The sequence below is a fragment of the Taurulus bubalis genome (genome assembly GCF_910589615.1).
Source record: "Taurulus bubalis genome assembly, chromosome: 6".
Lineage (NCBI taxonomy): Eukaryota > Metazoa > Chordata > Actinopteri > Perciformes > Cottidae > Taurulus > Taurulus bubalis.
Window position 1 is genome coordinate 4,829,965 of NC_136594.1, and position 21,972 is coordinate 4,851,936.

At 43.3% G+C, this 21,972-nt stretch overlaps 1 protein-coding gene across 1 annotated transcript in view; it reads left to right on the forward strand.

Annotated features, from left to right (window-relative positions):
• The window catches only part of strn (striatin, calmodulin binding protein), a gene marked incomplete at its 5' end in the record, with an annotated part of 36,365 nt that overhangs the window by 2,220 nt on the left and 12,173 nt on the right, over positions 1-21,972 (forward strand). The window contains 3 exons of the mRNA XM_079220176.1: positions 15,533-15,636; positions 18,110-18,183; positions 18,604-18,688. Coding sequence (XP_079076302.1) covers positions 15,533-15,636; positions 18,110-18,183; positions 18,604-18,688 — 263 coding nt within the window. The remainder of the gene's footprint in view (positions 1-15,532; positions 15,637-18,109; positions 18,184-18,603; positions 18,689-21,972) is intronic.

A 21,972-nucleotide genomic window follows, 5' to 3' on the forward strand; every position in this document is an offset into this window, starting at 1 on the left:
GACCCCGCGGCGCAATAACATCCAATAAGGGGAGTCACTTCCTGCGACAGTGAGCTGTTGAGTGCTGGCTCTGTGTGGCGTCTGTGCACCGGTCACCGTTTTACGACAACCTCCCGGCCTCGGTGCCTCCGCTGGCTGTCGGAGGGCTTTTCTGTTAAAAAGGAAAATGGAGTTTTGCTTCGCAGAGCAGAGACTCTGCAGCACCGTTTGAGTTGTTTTCATTTTCCTTCCCATTGAGCCGATCAGAGCTGCAAAAGCAATTTCTGCTGCAACAGCTGGCACCAAAGATGGGAAAGATTGAATTATCCCCCCCAAAAAACACACAAAAGATTGAGTGTGAGTTCGCTGAGGAGACGGTGAGACCTTTAAGATTCAACCTCTCACCTGTTGAGCTAGTTTGTTGACATCGTTTCCAACCAATCCTCCATTTTTTTAAAGCTGATTTTGATATTGAAAGTAAAAAAAACAGATAACTTGGATAAGGAACCACATTTTTGGTGAGGAACCAACCGTTTAATTATTTAGATGTGTACATTTTACAGTAAAAAAACAACCCAAAAACTAGATGAAATAAACCTTTATTGATCCCCAGTAGAGAAAAAAGACAGAAATCCATACAAATGAAAAGTGTAATAAAAATCAAAACAAATCATTCATTCATTCATTAGGTTTATAATTCGGAATATAAAAATAAGAATACAACACAAATATAAACTGTGTAAAAGCCCAGCAACGTGCAGTGTATGTGAAGTAATATACAATATGATTGAAGTACTTCTCTGTGTTGATATGGAAGTATAATGTACTATATCTATATTTGAGATCTCTTGTATCAGATCAGATGACCGAGTGCAGAGGAATTCTGGGTAAATCGCCAAACAACCACCTTTCTTTATGGTCAATTACACTCCAAAATAAATAAAGCACTTTTTGGCCCTGGGGGTCCGGTGGGAGGGGCTGCTGGGGTGAAGTCATGCGTGAGCTTCAAGAGCGAGATACGCGCAGGATGTTTGGACGCTCGGCTTCCTTCCTCTCCGGACTCGGCTATAAATACACCGCCGAAGAGGAGGAGGAGGATGATGACGACGGACACAACAAGAGGAGAGGAGGAGAGATGGAGCGTCTTGACATGAGCGCACTGGGCTCACCCGACACGTTACATTCCTAAAAACCTTCTCCACAAAAGAGGGTTTCCATGTCAGATCATTTTAATTTACAGTTTTGAGTTGCGCTCCTCTCGTCAGGAGCTAAAGGGCCTAGAAGCCGTTTTGAACATCGAAGGCGGTTGTGGGTCAGAACCAAGAGACAAAGCCGTGAGACATTTGTGTGCTTAAGAGTTTCAGTTTCTCAGGAACTTCACTCATAAAGTTTCTGAGCTGCTTGGAGCTCGACAGAAGAAAAGGAGCCTGACGCCTCGTTTATGTTGTTAACTTTGGTTTGTGACGAGTTTATTCAGTTGATGGGTCCCTCATTCTGTAACTTATGTCAAAGTACTTTTACCACAAGGTAAACAAATACTACAACTAAAGTATAATAGATGTAAAAGTCCTGCATTCAAAATCTGAATTGAGCAAAATTAAGTATTATTCAGAATGTGCCCCTTCAGATTCATGTATATGATATTATTACATGAAATTAGGCAATTTCAAGTATTTGTTTATGCTAACAGGTGGCATACATCATAATCTAAAATCTATTATTCATCATTTATATTTTACATTTATAATTTAGTAATGTGTGTAGCTGATGTTGGCAAGTAAATGTAGTGATTCCAATATTTATATAGAGTATTTATATAGAGTATTTATATAAAGTAGCATAAACTCAAAGTGCGGCAACATTTTCTGCTCAAGAATAAATCAACGCAGCACTGCGTTCACTGTCCCGTTGTACGTTCTTGCTCATCGACGGTAGAAAAATACGGGATTGGGAGCACAGCGGCATCACAGATCCCCAAAAGTGAAGTCAAAAAACCTCCATCGGCCCCCTAGTGGTGTTGGGGAGCACTTGATTTTAATTATCATAATTTTAAGAATCAATAACGCTGTTGACGATGTTCACGGTGCCCAAAAAAACGTGATTTTGATTAATTGTGCATCCCTCGACGTCTCAGACCGCACATGGTGCACGTGTGTGTACGCCATCAGAGTAAAAGTGTTACGGTGCACAAGACCTTCGGCGTGTCATGCCATCACTGCTGGAGCGAGGAGGAATCCTCCCGCTCTTATCTTTCCGCTGCTTTTGCTTCTGCAGCCTTAGCGTCCTTCGCTAATTAAATGATATTTCCCGGCGCAGAAAGACAGATGTGCTCGGGCCTCTGGTGCTCTGTGTGTGTGTGTGTGTGTGTGTGTGTGTGTGTGCGTATGTGCGTCACAGGGTTCACATCCTCCCACGTAGTGCAGCCGCGCACGTGTTTCCCACAGGAGGTTGAGCTTCAGTTGAGCTTTTTATTTCTTTGGTTTGTGTGGATTGTGCGTTTTTATTGTGCAAGGAAATCCACTTCCTTCACTGGATCTGTGTCTTTATTTAGCAGAAGCCCATAATTGATATAGTGTGCTAGTTTTTCTTAAGATGCTCTGCTTTGATCATCAAAACATCTCGTGTCCTTTTATGATTTATAGCTTCATTGCAACAACTTTTCGGGTTCGTTAACAGCTCGACATGAAGGGTCACGGAGACACAAAGTTTCAATGTCTGGGAGAAAAAACAAACATATTATAAATAAAATGATTGCATCCCTTATGTATCATTCTAGATGTTGGTGTTGAAATACACAAAGCGAGGAAGAAAAGACAGAATCCTGAAGAACGGTATTCCGGTTGTATCTCCTCCCACTGCTCCCAGTTCATCCATCTGCTTCTTCCCATCACCACCTTCTATCAATGTGTAAGAAGTGGACGTAGTCATGGCGACGTCACCCGTTGGTTTGATGGATGGACGACCATTTTCAAGCCTTGAGTTTGTCGATTTCGCCGTCGGCCATCTTGGATTCCGTCCATCGCAATGTTGTTGTGTTTTTTTGCAACTAATGAACAGAAGTTACTGTATTTGGAATATATTTACAGGCACGCTAACATTCCACTATTATTCCTAGTATGTAAACAGCTTATTATATTATAAAAAAACGGAATACATTTTGCATTTAAACATACGTTTGACCTTTAACTCCAAAACATTGTGTTCAGCTAATTCCACCAACCCTGCCCCGCCTACTTCAGCAGATGCCCCGCCTACTTCAGCACAAGCCCCGCCTACTTCAGCACATGCCCCGCCTACTTCAGCACCTGCCCCGCCTACTTCAGCACATGCCCCGCCTACTTCAGCAGATGGGCGTACACCTCTGTACTCGGCCACGAGTGGATTTATTCAGTTTGGTAAACGGACTCGGCCGCCTCTCGCCCAACGGCGTGCCGCTGCAGTGCATTGTGTGTAAATAATGCAGCTGTGTGGCTTCACGCATGAGGAGGGAAGAGGAGTGTGTTATGTAACGCTGAACCTGACGATCCTCGGCCCGAAGCCGCGACAGCAACCCGTCCTCCTCCTCTCTGAGCAACAACACGACCTCGTTCCTCCTCAATCCGCCGTATAAGGAATGGCATGCGCACCTGCTTGTTTTCTCAGACGGGCGTCCGCTGCCACCCCTTGCCCCGCCTCGGCGCTGGAAGAGGGCTTTGTTTTGCCGGGACTGCAGCCAGGGCACGATCCCCGTCGGCCCGACGGGAACTGGGAGGGAACGCCGCCCAGCCGGGGCCGAGGTTTAGGAATGAAATCGGGTCGGGTAGCGTTTATTCACCTGGAAACCCCGTTAGTCACCAGAGTGGAAGCTGCTGCTCCGTACAGCGCAGTGTAAAGTCAAATATGTGATTTACAATCCAAAGCAAACAACAACAACAACAACAACAACAACAACAAGAAAAACGAGGAATCTCCAACCAAAACAGAATAATCTGTCAAACAAGTCAAGTCAAAAAGGGAGCAAAAACAATGAACCAAAAAAAGCCTTCAATAAATGATCAACAATGACAGCAAATGACAAGTTACATTATTTGCCACCTCGGGATAATCGCCTCGTCTCTGGGGCCGCGACTCACTTCCTGAGCGCCGGCAGGTTCGTCCAGAGGCTCGTGGATCTGACTTGGCGTTCGGAGCGAGTTAGTCGGATCCATTTCGATGGCGCCGGTGGGACACACACACACCCACCCACACACACACCCACCCACACACACACCCACACACAGAGCGCCCGGACTCTCCAGACCGCCGTGAAGCTTTGATGACTGATTCAGTCCGACCGGTGACCTCATTCCAGTCTGACCTCTTCTGAGCAGATCAAACCCTCTGCTGCCGGAGAGGGAGTTTCTTTTTTGTATTACTTACGTGTGTGTGTGTGTGTGTGTGTGTGTGTGTGTGTGTGTGTGTGTGTGTGTGTGTGTGTGAGAGAGATCTGAGCTCTGCACACGAGGGGGAAGCCCCTCTGGATGCTTCATCAAGTCCTGCTGGTTGTTGGCACCGTCTATCCTCCTGAAACGGGGACGTTAACGTCAGCAACTTCACTTCAGGTTTTCTCTGCGAGGAAAAATAACATAAACTCCAGTCGACAGAAGAACGAGGTGTTATGTTTTCATCTTTTGGCTTTGATGACCTTTGACCCCCTCGAGTGTTACAAGGTGTGAGGCTGATAATTACCAGGAAGTGTTGATAACTCTCTCTCACACACACACACCCCAAGCGTATCTGGGGTGTGTGCAGAAACACAAACACACATTCATGCACAGTGAATTCCTCTGCTCTGATAGATTGTGTGTGTGTGTGTGTGTGTGTGTGTGTGTGTTTTACTGACTCCATTAAATCCGGCGAGCAGGACTCCCAGCCCGCCTCAGACTCTGAAATTAGATCCACTTAACGAGTGTGCTGATCAGAGGAGATAATGACGCTGTAATATTGGATAATAACAGTCTTTTCCACACAGCGGCAGAAACCTCAAAGTCCAGGAGAACAATTTAAACCTTAATTTCCTCTCCGGGAGCTTCTGGGTTTAAAGTGTCTTTTCTCTGTTTTGGGGCTATTGGTCGGTCCAGGTATTTGCAAATCTATTGGACTTTAAATAGCCTGAAAGATTAATATATATCAACATATGTTTCCATCATAAAGAGGTGCATCTTCCTGAGCGTATTCAGTATTTTCATGCTGCAGATGAGAGGCTGCCTGCTTTATGGATATTATTAGGACACCACTCAAATAAAACTAAACTGTTGGGTGAAAAGTACTCGGCTCGGGTTAACCGTCAAAAATCCCACTGTGCTGTGGTTTCATGTGAATGACAGATGTGGCGTTGGGAGATGTCAGAACTCACAAGTCTCATGCGCCGATGAGCCAGAATAATGCTTCACTCCGCACTCGCTCTCCACCAGCCGGCCTGAACGCGAACGAACATATGTGTGTGTGTGTGTGTGTGTGTGTGTGAACGTTGAATAAACTCCAGCAGAGGGAACATGATCCCTCCCTCCTCAAACCTCCTGATGAGACATAATCCGGCCGAGTTTCTCTCGCAGGCTTTCTCTCTACATTGCTGACATACTTTGCATACTTTTACTTTCTCCGAGAGGAAAGCGTCTCACTGCCTCGACCGTCCTCCTGGTTTCATCTGTACTGGAGCGAGTCCAAGTCGAGTCCTCCTCAAATCAGGACTTCCGTGTCACGTTTTAGTCAAGTTTCAAATTTTAATTTGATATAAATCTAAAGCTCGTGATAGTGGGCATTTAAAAAAAAACAAAAGTTTGAGATTAAGAAGTGGACATAGTCATCCCGTCACCCGTTGGTTTGTGGACCGACGTTTCGAAGCCTCGATTTCGCCGCCGCCATCTTGGATTACGGTCGTCACCACGTTGTTGTTGTTTTTTAACGTAATGACGCCCAAATCATACTCCACTTTCCAACTCATGTTTACAATGTTTACTGAGGGAATACATCAAGAGAGAAGTAGAGTCATTCCTATAGACTCCAATACAACCAGAGGAGTCGCCCCCTGGTGGTCAGGAGAGAGAATGCAGGTTTTAGACACTCGACAGAACCGGAGGTTGCTTCCTGGTCTGAGCATTTCATCTTCACTGATAGTTTGGACCCATTTGGTGTTTAGATAATGGTTCTGCTTGTAATCTCGCTCAAACTTCTGTTGATCGATATCTTTCTGGATTTTCATAGATTATCCCGGCGTGGCATGAAATATTGTATCCTCATACGCCAGAACACAATACACTGTTATTGTGGTCACTGTCTCCGTCATGGAAAAGGATTCCTCCTCCGACGAGGACATTCTTTGTTCTGCTCCTTCCTCCTCCTCCTCCTCCTCCTCTTCAGCTCTGCTCTTGAAGGCTTTATGTTGTTCTAATTAAATTCTTGTCAGCTTCAGAGGAGCATGCGTGTCGCTCCCCGAGGGGAAGAAGTGACTTCGTCACGCCGCTATTCCTGTTCATCCCAAACCTCCCGCCCTCTGGGCATCATATCAAAAGACCTCCTCCCATCATCCTCGGTCTGCGTACCCCTCCCCTCCTTCCATCCGTCTCTTCAAGTCCGTTGTGAAACGTGCTGCCAGCAGCGTGGGAAGTTCAAATGCGCCAAATAGAAGGGAAGAGAAAGGAGGATTGTGGGAAATTTGAGCTCATTACTGTCATGAGCTGAGGGATTGTATGGAGGAAGCGCTTGTTTTCGTCCTCCTTCTAGACTCGGTCGTCCTCTACGACGGTACCGATTGCCGAACACATATAATAGCCGGTGCATCCAAACATGCACTCATAGATGTGAAGTTGCTAATTTACCTGATCAGGTCGTCTCACGACTCGTTCACAACAGATTAGAGCTCACTTACCCACCAAACGGGCAAATTTTGTTTAGTTTTTTTCTTCTCAAAGGCCGTTAAAAATCTCCTGTGTTGAACGGTTGAGTGGAGGATGTGAGCGCTGCTGAGAGGCGACGACGGAACGTGAAATAAATGGTGAAAATACAGATTAAAGGCTGAAGTTGCACTAAAAGAAAAGAGTCTGCCATGTAAAAATCTGAGATGTTTTATTGAGCGCCACCATTTTTAGGTGGTCATGTTGAGATTTCTTTTTTAAATAACTATGTAAAAAGTCTTAAGTAAAGGCGGTTTACGTTTTCACAACCTTGTGCTGTCGTCATTCCAAGGAAATACATTTACAACACATTTTACTTTAAAAGTAAAGTCAACAATTTTGGACGCTTGTCAGTGCCCTCTAGTGGACACACCGTGTCATGACGACCTCAAACACACAAACACCTCATGGAGGTTCCAGGTGTTCACTTGGGTCGACTTCGGGGCGTATTCCTTTCATATCTTCGACTCTCGATGAGAAGGAGGCAAGATCGCTCACTCCTTCGCTGCTTCCATCATCTTTTTAATTGCGTTGGTGAAAGCATACCACGGGTATGAAGGCTTTTCCCTGAGAGCGGATCAAGACTCAGACAGACCCCCACCGCCCAAACCTGTCTCGGCAGCTTATCCTCCCTTCGCCCTCTCATCTCTCCGTCTCTTCATCTCCTCTCCGAGGAATAATCCCCTCGCTGCTCCAGATTTAAGCAGCGGGAAATCCCCCTCCCACAAGAGTCTCTTCTTTGTGTCCCAAAAAATATTGCCGCAGCATTAATACGGCGTCAGCGAGAGGTCATACAGAGTCATCGGGCGTCTTATGGCCGTCGTGGTTATGGAAGGCGGTTACATTGGGTTGCAGAGTCTTGGATGACTGTTATTGAGAGAGGAAATACACAGTTTGACCTTTTGTGTTCGATGTATAATATAATTGCAGCTTTCACCAGTGCTTTTACATGTTTCAGCCCATTTACTGCAACTCATCGCTGCTTACAGTTCCCAAATTTCAGTATTTATCTTGATTTCATTCTTTCTAGCTTTCTTTTTGTTTCCATTCATTTCCTTTTTAAGTTATTTGAGATCACTGGATGCATGACGGAGGACAAACACTACTTTCTTTGGTGAGGAAGACTAAGGTTTTATTTAGTGAAACGGAATATTTGAGCGGCGTACAGTCACGTGAGGGATTTCAATCAAATCCTTTGCATTTGATTGGCCTGTTGAAAAGTGGGCGGGCTCACGAATAGAGAGCTGGAGCCACGTTCATTCCCACGAAAGTGGCGCATGACGCACAAAAGTTTGACTACAGAGTTCAAAATTACCTCGATCTTCCTCATCGACGGGCCCATAAAACAAGCCCCGCCTCCCAGCCTCGTTCTCACGCTCATTCACATGAACCGAGGAAAGAAAACAACTCTGAATTCGGCTAATAGTGCATTTTACAACTCGTTTAAATAAGTGCGACACAAATGTTCGTACTGGGAAGTTGATTCACCTCTTTTTCCCATTTACGTCCATGTGGAAAAAGTCATTTTTGGGGACCAATGGCGTCACGTTACGGACATGGAAGTTATAACTCAAACATTTGGCCACTAGGTAAAATGTGTTGTGGCCACACACGCCTCCCTTTTCACTAAAAGCTAATTGATTGATCCATTGATTGATTGATTGATTGATTGGATGGCATGAGTTGATGTTGGTTGGTACTAGCTTGTTTTATTGTTGGTAGATGCTCAGCTTTGAGTCTTCCCACGCCGATGTGGACAGCAGCTCCCCAGAGGCTTGTGGTGTGTGTGGGAATGCACGGAAGTGAATATTGATTTCATGCAGAAATGAACTCCTGTAAAGTGGTATCTGTAAGAATAGACATCGGTATTAAAGAGACATCAAAGAACTCGGCGTCCCGCTCACTTTTTAAGTTATGCCTGCAGACGCATCGACTGGTCTCTCTTACTGTCAATCAACACATCAATAGCTCTCGTCCTTTATTGTTTTATGACTTTGATATCGTGATAATGCAATAGCATAATCATGCAAGTGCAAACTTTCAAAGAGCAAAGATTCTTTGAGCCTAATTCTCCATAAGATTCAGACATGGGAATATATATAAAAATAACAATGACCAAGTGTCTTAATGGGAAATTCCTGCTCTTGGCAAAATTGTTGGATGCTTTTTTTTATTTTTTTTAAACACGCATGCATTAAAAAAAACAAGATGTGTGCGGTCACAGTGAGTATGTCCATTCTTATACAGTCTTTGGTTGTAACGCTCTCATAAAAGGACAATGAGTACTACTTTAAATATGCAATTCAAGCACACGTCATATTGAAGATGATATAAAGGCGCTGTTGCTGTTGAATGAGGTGCTATTATATGTATATTGTCCTTTTCATTTGAAGTTATATCATCAAGTGGAAAAAGTTCCATCAGGTCGACTCGGAAGTAGATTTATTTTTTTAGAAGCTTCTCATGTATTAAAAGAACTTCTCTCTGTGCAGCTTTTATGAATCAAAGCGGGTCTATTTGTATTTCTGTGATCCGATGTGGAGCACCGACTCGCTCTAAAAAAGAAGAAGAGGCTGATGGGAATTCTTACCAAGTGGGTTACCCAGTTTGCCCTGCATTTAGACTGAAGGCTCCCCTCAGGGGTTGCCCTCCCTGACCGATAGTCCCTCCTCTGAGGCTGAACTCCTCCACCTGCTTTTGAACCACGAGGGTTTCTGTTTTGGGACTTTTAATCGGTTTATTAGTTGTTCCAAACGTTTTCTGGTCATTCTTACGGCCACACAGGAAGTGGATGTTTACTTCTGGTTGGTTTTGAATGAGTAGATGGAGAAATAGGCGGTTGGTGGTATTGATAACGAAGCAGATGATACGAGGCTCCTTCTGGTTTCTGATGGGATTTCAAGTCTTCAGACAGAAGGGCTGCTACCCGCCTGCGTCTGTAAAACGGTGGATTTTCTTTCTTATAAATTCCTCGCAATAAAAGTCCCCCGACATTTTTGCTGCTTTTACTCATTCCTGCAGTATTAGTATTGTTTTTAATTGAGGAATAGCTGATGGCACCGTACAAATCCCCCTTTTTATTGTTGTTATTTAAAAGCTTTTATTATAAAGCCGCAAAATCGGCTTTATTCAGCGGTCGGCAAGACATCGCCCCAATCTGCTTGGAGGCGGGTCAGGCCAAGTGTCAATGGTGCAAATGGACTTCTATACAACCAGAGGAGTCGCCCCCCTAGTGGTCAGGAGAGAGAATGCAGCTTTAAGACACTCACCCAGGACTGGAGGTTACGTTCAAACCAAAGCCCACGAAGGAAAAACAAGAAAAAACATTGATTTTGAGACCTGATTCATATCCTGTTTTAGGACTCGTTCCTGCAGCACTCCACTGACACACATGACTACAGTAGAAAAGTGCCACAAGCTGACATGAACACAAAAATCTGCGTTTTGAACCAGAATTGAAATAAAGATGTAATTATGGCTACTGTAGACGTTGTTAATAATTCAATTTGATTGTTGGACCATGCGTTGTTTCCCGCTCTGATGGGATTTCACATCCTGGGATTTCGATACGCAGCGAGCATGACGGGAATGTTCTTTCCAACCCGTTTAACAGATTCACTGCAGCAGATGATTTCCAGCCTAACTGGAGTGGAATAAAACAACACGACTGCGCCAAGAGAAGAAGAACAAGTCGAGGTCATCAAAGCGAATTTAATGCTAAAACCGGTGGAAGGCCTTGTAATGATGGACCTCTGCTATCGATTATCTTTCCTGCCTCCACACTGGGCTGTGAAGCGTCTCATTGGCTGCTGCTGGAACATGACATTCAGATGTTTAGTCAAATCTATAATTATGAGAAGACGACTCCCACACAGAAGCTTCTTAGACATCACCCTTCCCACGAGTCACTGCAAGTGTTCAGGATCTAAACGGACTTACACTCAAGAAACTTGTTTTGTGTTTTAAGAACGTAGAGATCGTGAATCAGTCGGATGAGTTTTTGTTTCCAGCATTATGACAATTCTGCCAGGAGGAAATTGGGATTTTTGTAATTAAATCATAGGAATTAAATTTAGCTTAAATGACAACATGTCTGACCATTCAACTTATTAACACACTGTAAAATATTTACAGTGAAAAACTGTCAAATCACAATATATATATATATATATATATATATATATATATTTATAATATATAATAATCAGCCCAAACCATAATTTGTGCATTTATTTCTTGTAAAAAATACATTTATTCACTGTTAATTGTACAAACATTGTACTGATAACGGAAATACACCGTTATATGAACAATAATCAATTCCATAACTTTTGCATTTATTACTTAAAATATTAATTTAAATGTTATGTTGTCGCTGTTAAATGTACGGATCATTGTGCTGACAATGTAAATATTTATATTTAAAACTTATTATAAATATAACAGCCAGCCCTGGAATATTTTCATTTATTATTTGTAAAAGAAATCACCGCTTGTGACTGTTAAATGTACCCACTATTGTACTGATTACAGAAATACACCTATATATATATATATATATATATATATATATATATATATATATATATATATATATATATATATATATATATATATATATATATACACATACATACATACATACATATACACATATATATACACACACATACATTCTGCTTCCTCTAAACACTGATGAACAGTTTTTTCTGTACCTGTAGAAACCCAAAGATGGTGCAACGGCTGCTCTGCTTTTTCATCGTGAAGAAGACCTACAATGTGTAGCAAGACGAGTCTTTGTCGCTGAATTAGACTCTGACGCATCGGCATGAGTCACACGATGACGGCTTTGTGGCCTTTTTATTCAAATGCAGCAGCGCTTCTGCTGTTTTTCTCTGAAGGTCCGTGTTATCAAACCTCTTCGTTGCTATAGCATTATTATTGTATCCTTCTGAATATGCCCGCAGATCAGTGGTGGAAGAAGTATTCAGGTAATTTTATTAATCGAAAGCTCTTAATACCACACAGTGAAAATACTCTGCTACATGTAAAGGTCCTGCATTTAAAACCTGTTTAAAAACAGTGTGCAAAAATCCCCCTGCGCCTATTATCAGACAAAAAACAACAACATATTATCTCCAGAACCACATCGTTGTTTAACTTAATTGAAATTGCTTTAAAGATGCATCTGGTGTAAAACATAATTAAAGTAACCGTTAAGTTTAAGTATTTACGTAAACTAAATTTTTTAACCGAACAACACAGTTTTTTGACTGAAACTCCTTTGAACACCCATATGCTGTGTTCGACTATTTTTGTTCCATATTCTGATTCTTTAGGCCCTACTCTTTCCAAAAAGGTGTCTTATTACTATGTGGGCTGCTGTTGGGGCACCACAATACAGTTTGAAAAACTCGGTGTCCGCTCAAGGCATTTTTGCGTTTGTGTTTATTGTATGTATTTGCTGAACAAATACATACAATAAACACAAGTATTGGAATTAATTTGGGGTTCCTACGACAACTCAAACACAGGGAAAAAGAAAAATTGGTTCTTCATGGTGCTTAAAGGGTGTAAACATGTAAATAAGTATTTTCAGTACAATGTATAACATTTGTCAGATAAATGTAAAAAATACAATATTTACCTGTGAGACGTAGCAGAGGGGAGTAAAGTAGCATCATACTGAATACTCAAGTACAACTTCCATGTACCAGTACCTGAGTAAATATACTTAGTTACATTGCACCACTGTCAATTAGTCAATTAATACATTAGTTAGTTGATCAACAATAAATGAATACGCAACTATTTTGGTTATCAATTCATCATTGAATGTTGCTTTTTCAAGCAAAAGCACTAAATATTCTCTACTTTCAGCCTCTTAAATGTGATTTACAGCTTTTATTTTTATATTATTTTAAACTGAATATCTTTGACCTTTTCAATTGTTAAGAAATTCAATTATACATCAATAATTGAGGAAATAATCTGCATTTTAGACAATAATTCAAATACTCAGATACATGATAGTGGCACTCCTCTACCACAAACACACACTTCAGGTCCACATGTACATTTTTGTTTTTGCCTTAACCAGCAGTTGACTCTTAAATCTCAGTTGTCGGATTGCTCTTGAACACAACAGCCGTTGTCCTAAATCATCTTTTGATGATGTCATGCGAGCAGAAATTCACCACAGAGCCCCAGAGATTAAAAAAAAAAAAAACTGCACGAAACGAAGCAACAAAAATCCCAGGATGCAATGCAGTCAGATATTTGTGTTTGTGCGTTAACATCCCAAAGCAGGTTTGATCTGTGATGTCAGGGAGTCATCTTCACGCTCAGCTCTGCGTGATGAAGAGCTGGAAAGCGTTTCCCAAACGGAGCGCTCGTCTTCTCCGAATAAAGTTTACCGTCATCGTCTCTGAGAAATTTGAGATGCAGTCGCCCCGAGTGTGGAGCGACCCACTTATGATGTGTGTTGGACATGAATGAAGGGCTCAGTGTCCTACTTCCTCCTCTGTGTGTGTGTGTGTGTGTGTGTGCACAGTGTGTGTGTGTGTGGGATTTAGTTTGCAAACATGCAGTTAGTGTGTGAAATGGCCTGGAAGTGACGCTCACAGAGCAGAGCAGCAGCCTGCAGCGGCCGCTCCGCTCCGATCAAAACAATGAATCACACGTTCATGTGTTCACTAACTGGATCTCCTGGTTCTGGAACGTTGTGAGCGATGGAACTGGAGATGAAACGTTGTTGTTGTTTTACAGGCCTGTGTGAGCGTTTTCTTCCGGGACTCGAGCGGCGACCTTCGTTGCCAAAAGCTGCAGTTCCTCAAATGACCACTGGAGGCAACAGAACTACTGAGTTAGGTTCAGGAAAAGATTGTGAAATACTTAGTTAGGTTTATGCAGCAACACTACTTAAGTTTAGGAATACAACAACAACTAGGAGGAGCAACAACAACAACTAGGAGGAGAAACAACAACAACTAGGAGGAGGAGAAACAACAACAACAACAGCAACAACTAGGAGGAGAAACAACAACAGCAACAACTAGGAGGAGCAACAACAACAGCAACAACTAGGAGGAAGAGAAACAACAACTAGGAGGAGAAACAACAACAACAACAACTAGGAGGAGAAACAACAACAACAACAACTAGGAGGAGAAACAACAACAACAACTAGGAGGAGGAGAAACAACGACAGCAACAACTAGGAGGAGAAACAACAACAACAGCAACAACTAGGAGGAAGAGAAACAACAACTAGGAGGAGAAACAACAACAACAACTATGAGGAGAAACAACAACGAGGAGGAGGAGGAGCAGCAACAACTAGGAGGAGGAGAAACAACAACTAGGAGGAGGAGGAGCAACAACAACAACTAGGAGGAAGAGGAGAAACAACAACAACTAGGAAGAGGAGGAAGAGGAGAAACAACAACTAGGAGGAGAAACAACAACTAGGAGGAGAAACAACAACTAGGAGGAGGAGGAGAAACAACAACAACAACGAGGAGGAGGAGAAACAACAACAACTAGGAGAAACAACAACGAGGAGGAGGAGAAACAACAACAACGAGGAGGAGGAGAAACAACAACAACTAGGAGAAACAACAACAACGAGGAGGAGGAGAAACAACAACAACTAGGAGAAACAACAACAACGAGGAGGAGGAGAAACAACAACGAGGAGGAGGAGAAACAACAACAACTAGGAGGAGGAGGAATAAGAGAAACAACAACAACAACAACTAGGAAGAGGAGCAACAACAACTAGGAAGAGGAGCAACAACAACTAGGAAGAGGAGAAACAACAACAACGAGGAAGAGGAGAAACAACAACAACGAGGAAGAGGAGAAACAACAACAACGAGGAAGAGGAGAAACAACAACAACGAGGAGGAGAAACAACAACGAGGAGGAGAAACAACAACAACAAGGAGGATGAGGTGTGACTTCAGGGCTGATGTCATCACCCAGCTGGGGAACAGCTGGGTCTCTGCTCACTGAGCCTGCAGCTCCAGAACACTCGGTGATATATATATATATATATATATATATATATATATATATATCTCTCTCTCTCTCTCTCTCTCTCTCTCTCTCTCTCTCTCTCTCTCTCTCTCTCTCTCTCTCTCTCTCTCTCTCTCTCTCTCGCACGCCGTTACCTCGTTGTTTACGACCTCGAACCTTTGAGCCGCTTCCCGTGTCGGATCTAAATGAACTGAACAAGTTTCAGGGTTCTCTGCTGCGGTCTCACTCGTTGACCTCTCCTCGGGTCACATGGCGTCTGTTCCCACGCTGAGAGGAGACGTTTAGACGGATCAGACGCAGAGACGCGTCAGTCGGTCACGAGTTGCCTCGGTCCTCGACAGATTTCCCAGGAGGCTTTGGGGCCCGCTGACCTGACGGAAGAGTGAGCTCTAATTGAAAGATGCTCAATTTACACAAATACCTGTTTAATCTGGGAAAAATGCACTAAAAAGGAAAAATACACATGTGGACAGATGGATTAAAAATGTACTTAATTGCTTAGATGCTTTAGGGCGGGGCTACAGGGTGATTGACAGGTCTCTACGTATACGGCGTATATGTTCACTTCAGAGGTTTTCATGGAGTTCCTCTGTTCCCTCCAGGCTCAGATCGCCTTCCTGCAGGGAGAGAGGCGGGGCCAGGAGAACCTGAAGAACGACCTGGTGAGACGCATCAAGATGCTGGAGTACGCCCTCAAACAGGAGAGGTGAGCGCACACACACTCACTCTCACACGCTCACACACACATACACATACACGCTCACCCACGTTCACACTGTGTCACTCACTCTCAGACACTCACACACTCTCACACTCACTCTGACACTCACTCTCTCACACTTACACACTCTGACACTCACTCTCTCACACTCACACACTCACTCTGACACTCACACTCTCACACTCACACTCTCACTCTGACACTCACACTCTCACTCTGACACTCACTCTCTCACACTCACACACTCACTCTGACACTCACACTCTCACTCTGACACTCACTCTCTCACACTTACACACTCTGACACTCACTCTCTCACACTCACACACTCACTCTGACACTCACACTCTCACACTCACACTCTCACTCTGACACTCACACTCTCACTCTGACACTCACTCTCTCACACTCACACACTCACTCTGACACTCACACTCTCACTCTGACACTCACTCTCTCACACTTACACACTCTGACACTCACTCTCTCACACTCACACACTCACTCTGACACTCACACTCTCACACTCACACTCTCACTCTGACACTCACACTCTCACTCTGACACTCACACTCTCACACTCACACTCTCACTCTGACACTCACACTCTCACTCTGACACTCACACTCACTCTCACACTCACTCTGACACTCACACCCACACTCTCTCACACACTCTGACACTCACTCTCTCACACTCTGACACTCACTCTCTCACACTCACACACTCACTCTGACACTCACACACTCACTCTGACACTCACACTCTCACTCTGACACTCTGACACTCACACTCTCACACTCTCACTCTGACACTCACACCCACACTCTCTCACACTCTCTGACACTCACTCTCTCACACTCTGACACTCACTCTCTCACACTCTGACACTCTCACTCTGACACTCACACTCTCACTCTGACACTCACACTCACTCTCACACTCACTCTGACACTCACACCCACACTCTCTCACACACTCTGACACTCACTCTCTCACACTCACACACTCACTCTGACACACTCTCACTCTGACACTCACTCGCACACACTCTCAATCTCACACTCACTCTGACACTCACACTCACTCTCACTCTCACACTCTCTCTCACACTCTCTCACTCTCACTCTGACACTCACTCTCACACTCACTCTGGCACTCACTCTCACACTCTCTCACACACTCTCTCACACACTCTGACACTCACTCTCACACTCTGACACTCACTCTCACACTCTGACACTCACTCTCTCACACTCACACACTCACTCTGACACACTCTCACTCTGACACTCACTCACACACTCACTCTGACACTCGCACACACTCTCACACTCACTCTCACTCTCAGACACACACACACATATGCAACCATAAATCCTAAATCAAACCCTTATTATACTCTTTTTTTAATTCAATTATATATATATATATATATATATATATATATATATATAGAGATATATATATATATATATATATATATATATATATATATATATATATATATAGAGAGAGAGATGTTGGTAAAATCAGTTCTATGTGTTTTTAAATGTCAAAAACTATAATAATACACTTGAAAAAAAAACAATTAGATAAATAAAGATAAATGCATAAGTAATAGAAGGTTTTATATATACATTATAATAAATTTGAATTAGGAAAAAATAAATAAAACTAACAAGCACAATGACAACATAATTGCATAACTTTACCTACACATTTTCTCTCCTACATATCAAATAACTTCATTGTTTTATTGACAATAACACAATGTATTACTTTAAACTCAGGGTCCGACCTCAATGATCTGAATGAAGTGTGACGAGGAATTTGAAAGGAGTTGAAGTGACTCCGATTGACTAATGCGATCAGGGTGGGAGTTGATCCCTCCACCTCAAAGAGCGGCTTATCCTCTTATGGAATTATTGGTAACAAATCTCATAATCTGGCGACGGATTCTCGCGCAGTTTGGTTGTCTGAGTGTTTGATTGACAGGTCTGGAAGCTGTGAAGAGGGGTGTTGTGGGAAAACCATAACAGACAGGGCGGGACACTGCAACTCTTGTTTAGTCTGAACAGCACTTTAAAGGACCATTGTGGTGTTTTTTAATTCATTAGTTGATTAATTACAAATTGCTACATTGCTGATGATCGTTTTATTTTTTTATAATTCAAACTTTTAAAATATTTGTTTCCTCCCTGTTATGCAGCGGTTTCAGTTCATGTCTATTATAGATCCACATGAATATTTTACATTCAGCTCCCTTTAAGTGAACAATTATGAGAACTATATATTACTCTTTAAAAAAATCTAATCGGTTGCAATAAGATAACATCTGAAAAAAATAACCATGTGTTAAAAAGTATTGTCTTTTCTTTTTTTTGCAATACATTTGTTGTGTAAATAAAGAATAGTGATGTTCTGATATCTAATTGAACCAATGTGTCACCCTCAGGGCCAAATACCACAAGACGAAATATGGAACGGAGCTGAACCAGGGAGAGATCATACCTCCCAGTTATGATTCAGGTGAGACGAACCTCTCTTCTCTCTGCTCGGCATGCTGGGAAATGACGCCGCCTGACGAGTGACCGGGGTTCAGATCGGGGTTCAGATCAGGGTTCAGATCAGGTTCAGATCAGGACGCCTCTCGGTCGCCTCCCTGTGGATTTATTATGCAGAGAACATCCTGAAACACTCCGGGTTATTCATCCCATCTGGGGACCCGGCAGGAGGAGCTGGAGGAGAAGAGAAGGCCGTCTGGAAGAATGAATGGACAGAAAGAAACCTGTTGTTTATTCTCTCTCTGTCTCTCTCTCTCTCTCTCTCTCTCTCTGTCTCTCTGTCTCTCTGTCTCTCTCTCTGTGTCTCTCTCTCTGTCTCTCTCTCTCTCTCTCTCTCTCTCTCTCTGTCTCTCTCTCTATCTCTCTGTGTCTCTCTCTCTCTCAGATGAGGGGAATGACAGCGAGACTCCCAGTCCTCCAAACAGCAGCCATCAGCTCAGCTGGAAACAAGGACGCCAGCTGCTCAGACAGTGAGTTTACACACACACACACACACACACACACACACACACACACACACACACACACACACACACACATGAACACACACACATGAACACACGCGCACACTAATTTAGACAGTGTCATGGGACGGCTGAAAGTGTGTGTTTTAAGTGTGTGTGTTTGTCTCAGAACACAAAGCTGGAAGCAGCAACTCAATCTTCTTAATGGAGATTAACTATCTTAATGGGAATACAACCCACTAATCCACTGGGACCAGTTGGAGCCGACAGCGTTGAGATCTGGTGCTTAAAATGTGAAAATACACCATCACAAGCAAAAGTCAAGAGTGTAGGACTTAAGTAAAAGAACGGAAGTATTAGCAGGAAAGTATGAATAATAAATATGACATTATGAATGTAAATATAGAAGAAGCAGCTGGTAAAGTTGGAGCTAATTGATTCACTTAACTGCTCTGTAGAGCTTGTGAATAGTTTTATCTTAACTTATGCATTATTAATCTGATTCTGAATCTTCACAGTAAATTATTCAACAAAGTTTTTTGAGTAAAAAGTGCAATAAATCTCTCTGAGATGTCGTGGATTAGAAGTATATAGAAAATGCACTCGTATTTAAGTGTAGTACTTAAGTTAAAGTACTTAGTTACTGTCCACCGCTGCTGTTCAGGAGTTTAATAGTTAATAACATCGTTTTTTATGCACTGGTTTTATGCACTGTTTTTTTTTATGCACATAAAAACTGCAATCTGCAAAGTAACTCCAGCACAACAGCTTTTTCTTCCCTGTTAAATGTTTTTTTGGTGAGTTTTTCCTTATCCAATGTGTTCAGATAGTATAAATAAACAGTAAAATGTGTGATTTTAGGTGATACAAATCCAACCTAATTGACTTGGGAAGGGGCAGCAGCAGAACCCGTTTGAGACAATCAAATAAAACAATATTAGTTAAAGCGTATGACGTATTGAGAAAGCATCTGTTTATCTATTTATTAAAGCGGTTTGTTATCTGTATCTCTTCGTCATGTTTAAAGTGTTGACACCCGTCATCATTTAGCAGCTGGACTACATGGATCAGACCATCGATTGCTGCATCTCTAGTTTGTTTACCAACACACGGCTGAGACCGACTGGTTGAGAAGTGTTAAAATAATTTGGGTCCATTATGAATGAAATGGACTTTGGCGGGTCGCCACAGTTTAGTGTGTGTGTGTGTGTGTGTGTGTGTGTGTGTGTGTGTGTGTGTGTGTGTGTGTGTGTGTGTGTGTGTGTGAGGTGGCAGTGAATGGAGGATTGTGTGGAAGTGTTGAGGCCTTCTGCGATCGGAGAGGCTGGTACAGAGACCGACCTCTCTCTCTCTCTCTCTCTCTCTCTCTCTCTCTCTCTCTCTCTCTCTCTGTCTCTCTCTGTCTCTCTCTCTGTGTGTGAACAAACACACTAGATGCTATTCAGAATTAAACCTCCGTCCTCTGAGGGTAAAACCTCTCGCTAGAACGCTGCTCTCAGATCAGCCGGCTCCTCAGGGTGAAGGTCCAGTACAGAGATCAGCTTGAACATCTGGATTCTTATTGGACGCTGAGCTCCTTAAAGGGTAAACTTTACTTCTTTGCTCAGCTATTTTGTCATGTGAGACTAAACCGAGCTTTCACTTTTGATTTCTCTCATCAAATAACGTGCCAACATTTCTAGTTATAACTTATTTGCGATATACAAAACAAACAACTTAGTATGGTTCAACTGGCTGAACAACCAGTCGGTGTGTGTTGGTTATGAACGTGGTGGCGTGGCCCTTTAAGGACGGCGCTCCATTGAGATAATTGTGGTGTTGTGCAGCTCAGCGGGTACAGCAAGGCACCGACGCTGCAGGGAAGAAGACGCTGAGAAACAGAATGAAGAGAAAACAGTTGCTTGTATATGACTTATTGTGGCCTGGGTCTTATCTGTGTGGAGGTTTTCCAACGCGGGTCATCAGATTTATTGGATGAGATGAATCTGCATCCTTTTGATCCTTTCTGAAGGCGGCGCTCTGCAGGAAGGAAAGAACACGGCTGTATTTTAACATGAAATCGCATAAACATGAAAGTTTGATTTGAGTTTTCTTCATACTAGACTGTATATAAGAAGTCATCGTCGTGACGCTGGTTTTGAAGCCTTGAACTCGCCAACTTGGCCGTAGCCATCTTGGATTTTGGCAACCAGGAAACGAAAGTGACCATATTTGGAATGCGGAGGACGCCGCTCTGGTAGCAACCCGTCAATCACACTAAGCCCCGCCCTAAAGCGTCCCCTGCTTTATGGCTTTTATTGCATTGTTGTAATTAAAACACTTCAAAGTGAATCACAATACAAGACATGGCTAAAGATGTTCGGTTCAGACGAACGTAACGGACACTGCTCCAAATTCAGCAGCTCATCATCAGATGATTAACCCTCGATCGTTCTCTATGTCCCCTGAGCCTCCTCTGACCTGTCCCCTGTCTCCTGTCCCCTGTCTCCTGTCCCCTGTCTCCTGTCCCCTGTCTCCTGTCCCCTGTCCCTTGTCTCCTGCCCTTCTTTTCACTTGTCTCCTATCCCTTGTCACTCCTGTCTCTTATCCTTTTTTGTCTCCTGTCTCATGCCCCCTATCTCCTCTCTCCTGTCTCTTGTCTCTCCTGTCTCTTGCCCCGTGTCTCTTGTCTCCTGTCTCCTGTCCCTTGTCTCCTGCCCTTCTTTTCTCTTGTCTCCTGTCTCCTATCCCTTGTCTCTCCTGTCTCCTGTCTCCTGTTTCCTATCCCTTGTCTCTCCTGTCTTATGTCTCCTGTTTCCTATCCTTTTTTGTCTCCTTTCTCATGCCCCCTCTCTCCTCTCTCCTGTCTCTTGTCTCTCTCATGCCTCCTCTCCTGTCTCCTCTCTCCTGTCTCCTGACCCATGTCTCCTGTCTCCTGACCCTTGCCTCCTGCCCCGTGTCTCTTGTCTCCTGTCTCCTGTCCCTTGTCTCCTGCCCTTCTTTTCTCTTGTCTCCTGTCTCCTATCCCTTGTCTCTCCTGTCTCCTATCCCTTGTCTCTCCTATCTCATGTCTCCTGTTTCCTATCCTTTTTTGTCTCCTGTCTCATGCCCCCTCTCTCCTCTCTCCTGTCTCCTGACCCATGTCTCCTGTCTCCTGTCTCCTGACCCATGTCTCCTGTCTCCTGTCTCCTGACCCTTGCCTCCTGTTTCCTGACCCTTGCCTCCTGCCCCCTGTCTCTTGTCTCTCTGTCTCTCTCATGCCTCCTCTCCCCTGTCTCTTGTCTCTCCTGACCCTTGTCCCCGTCTCCTAC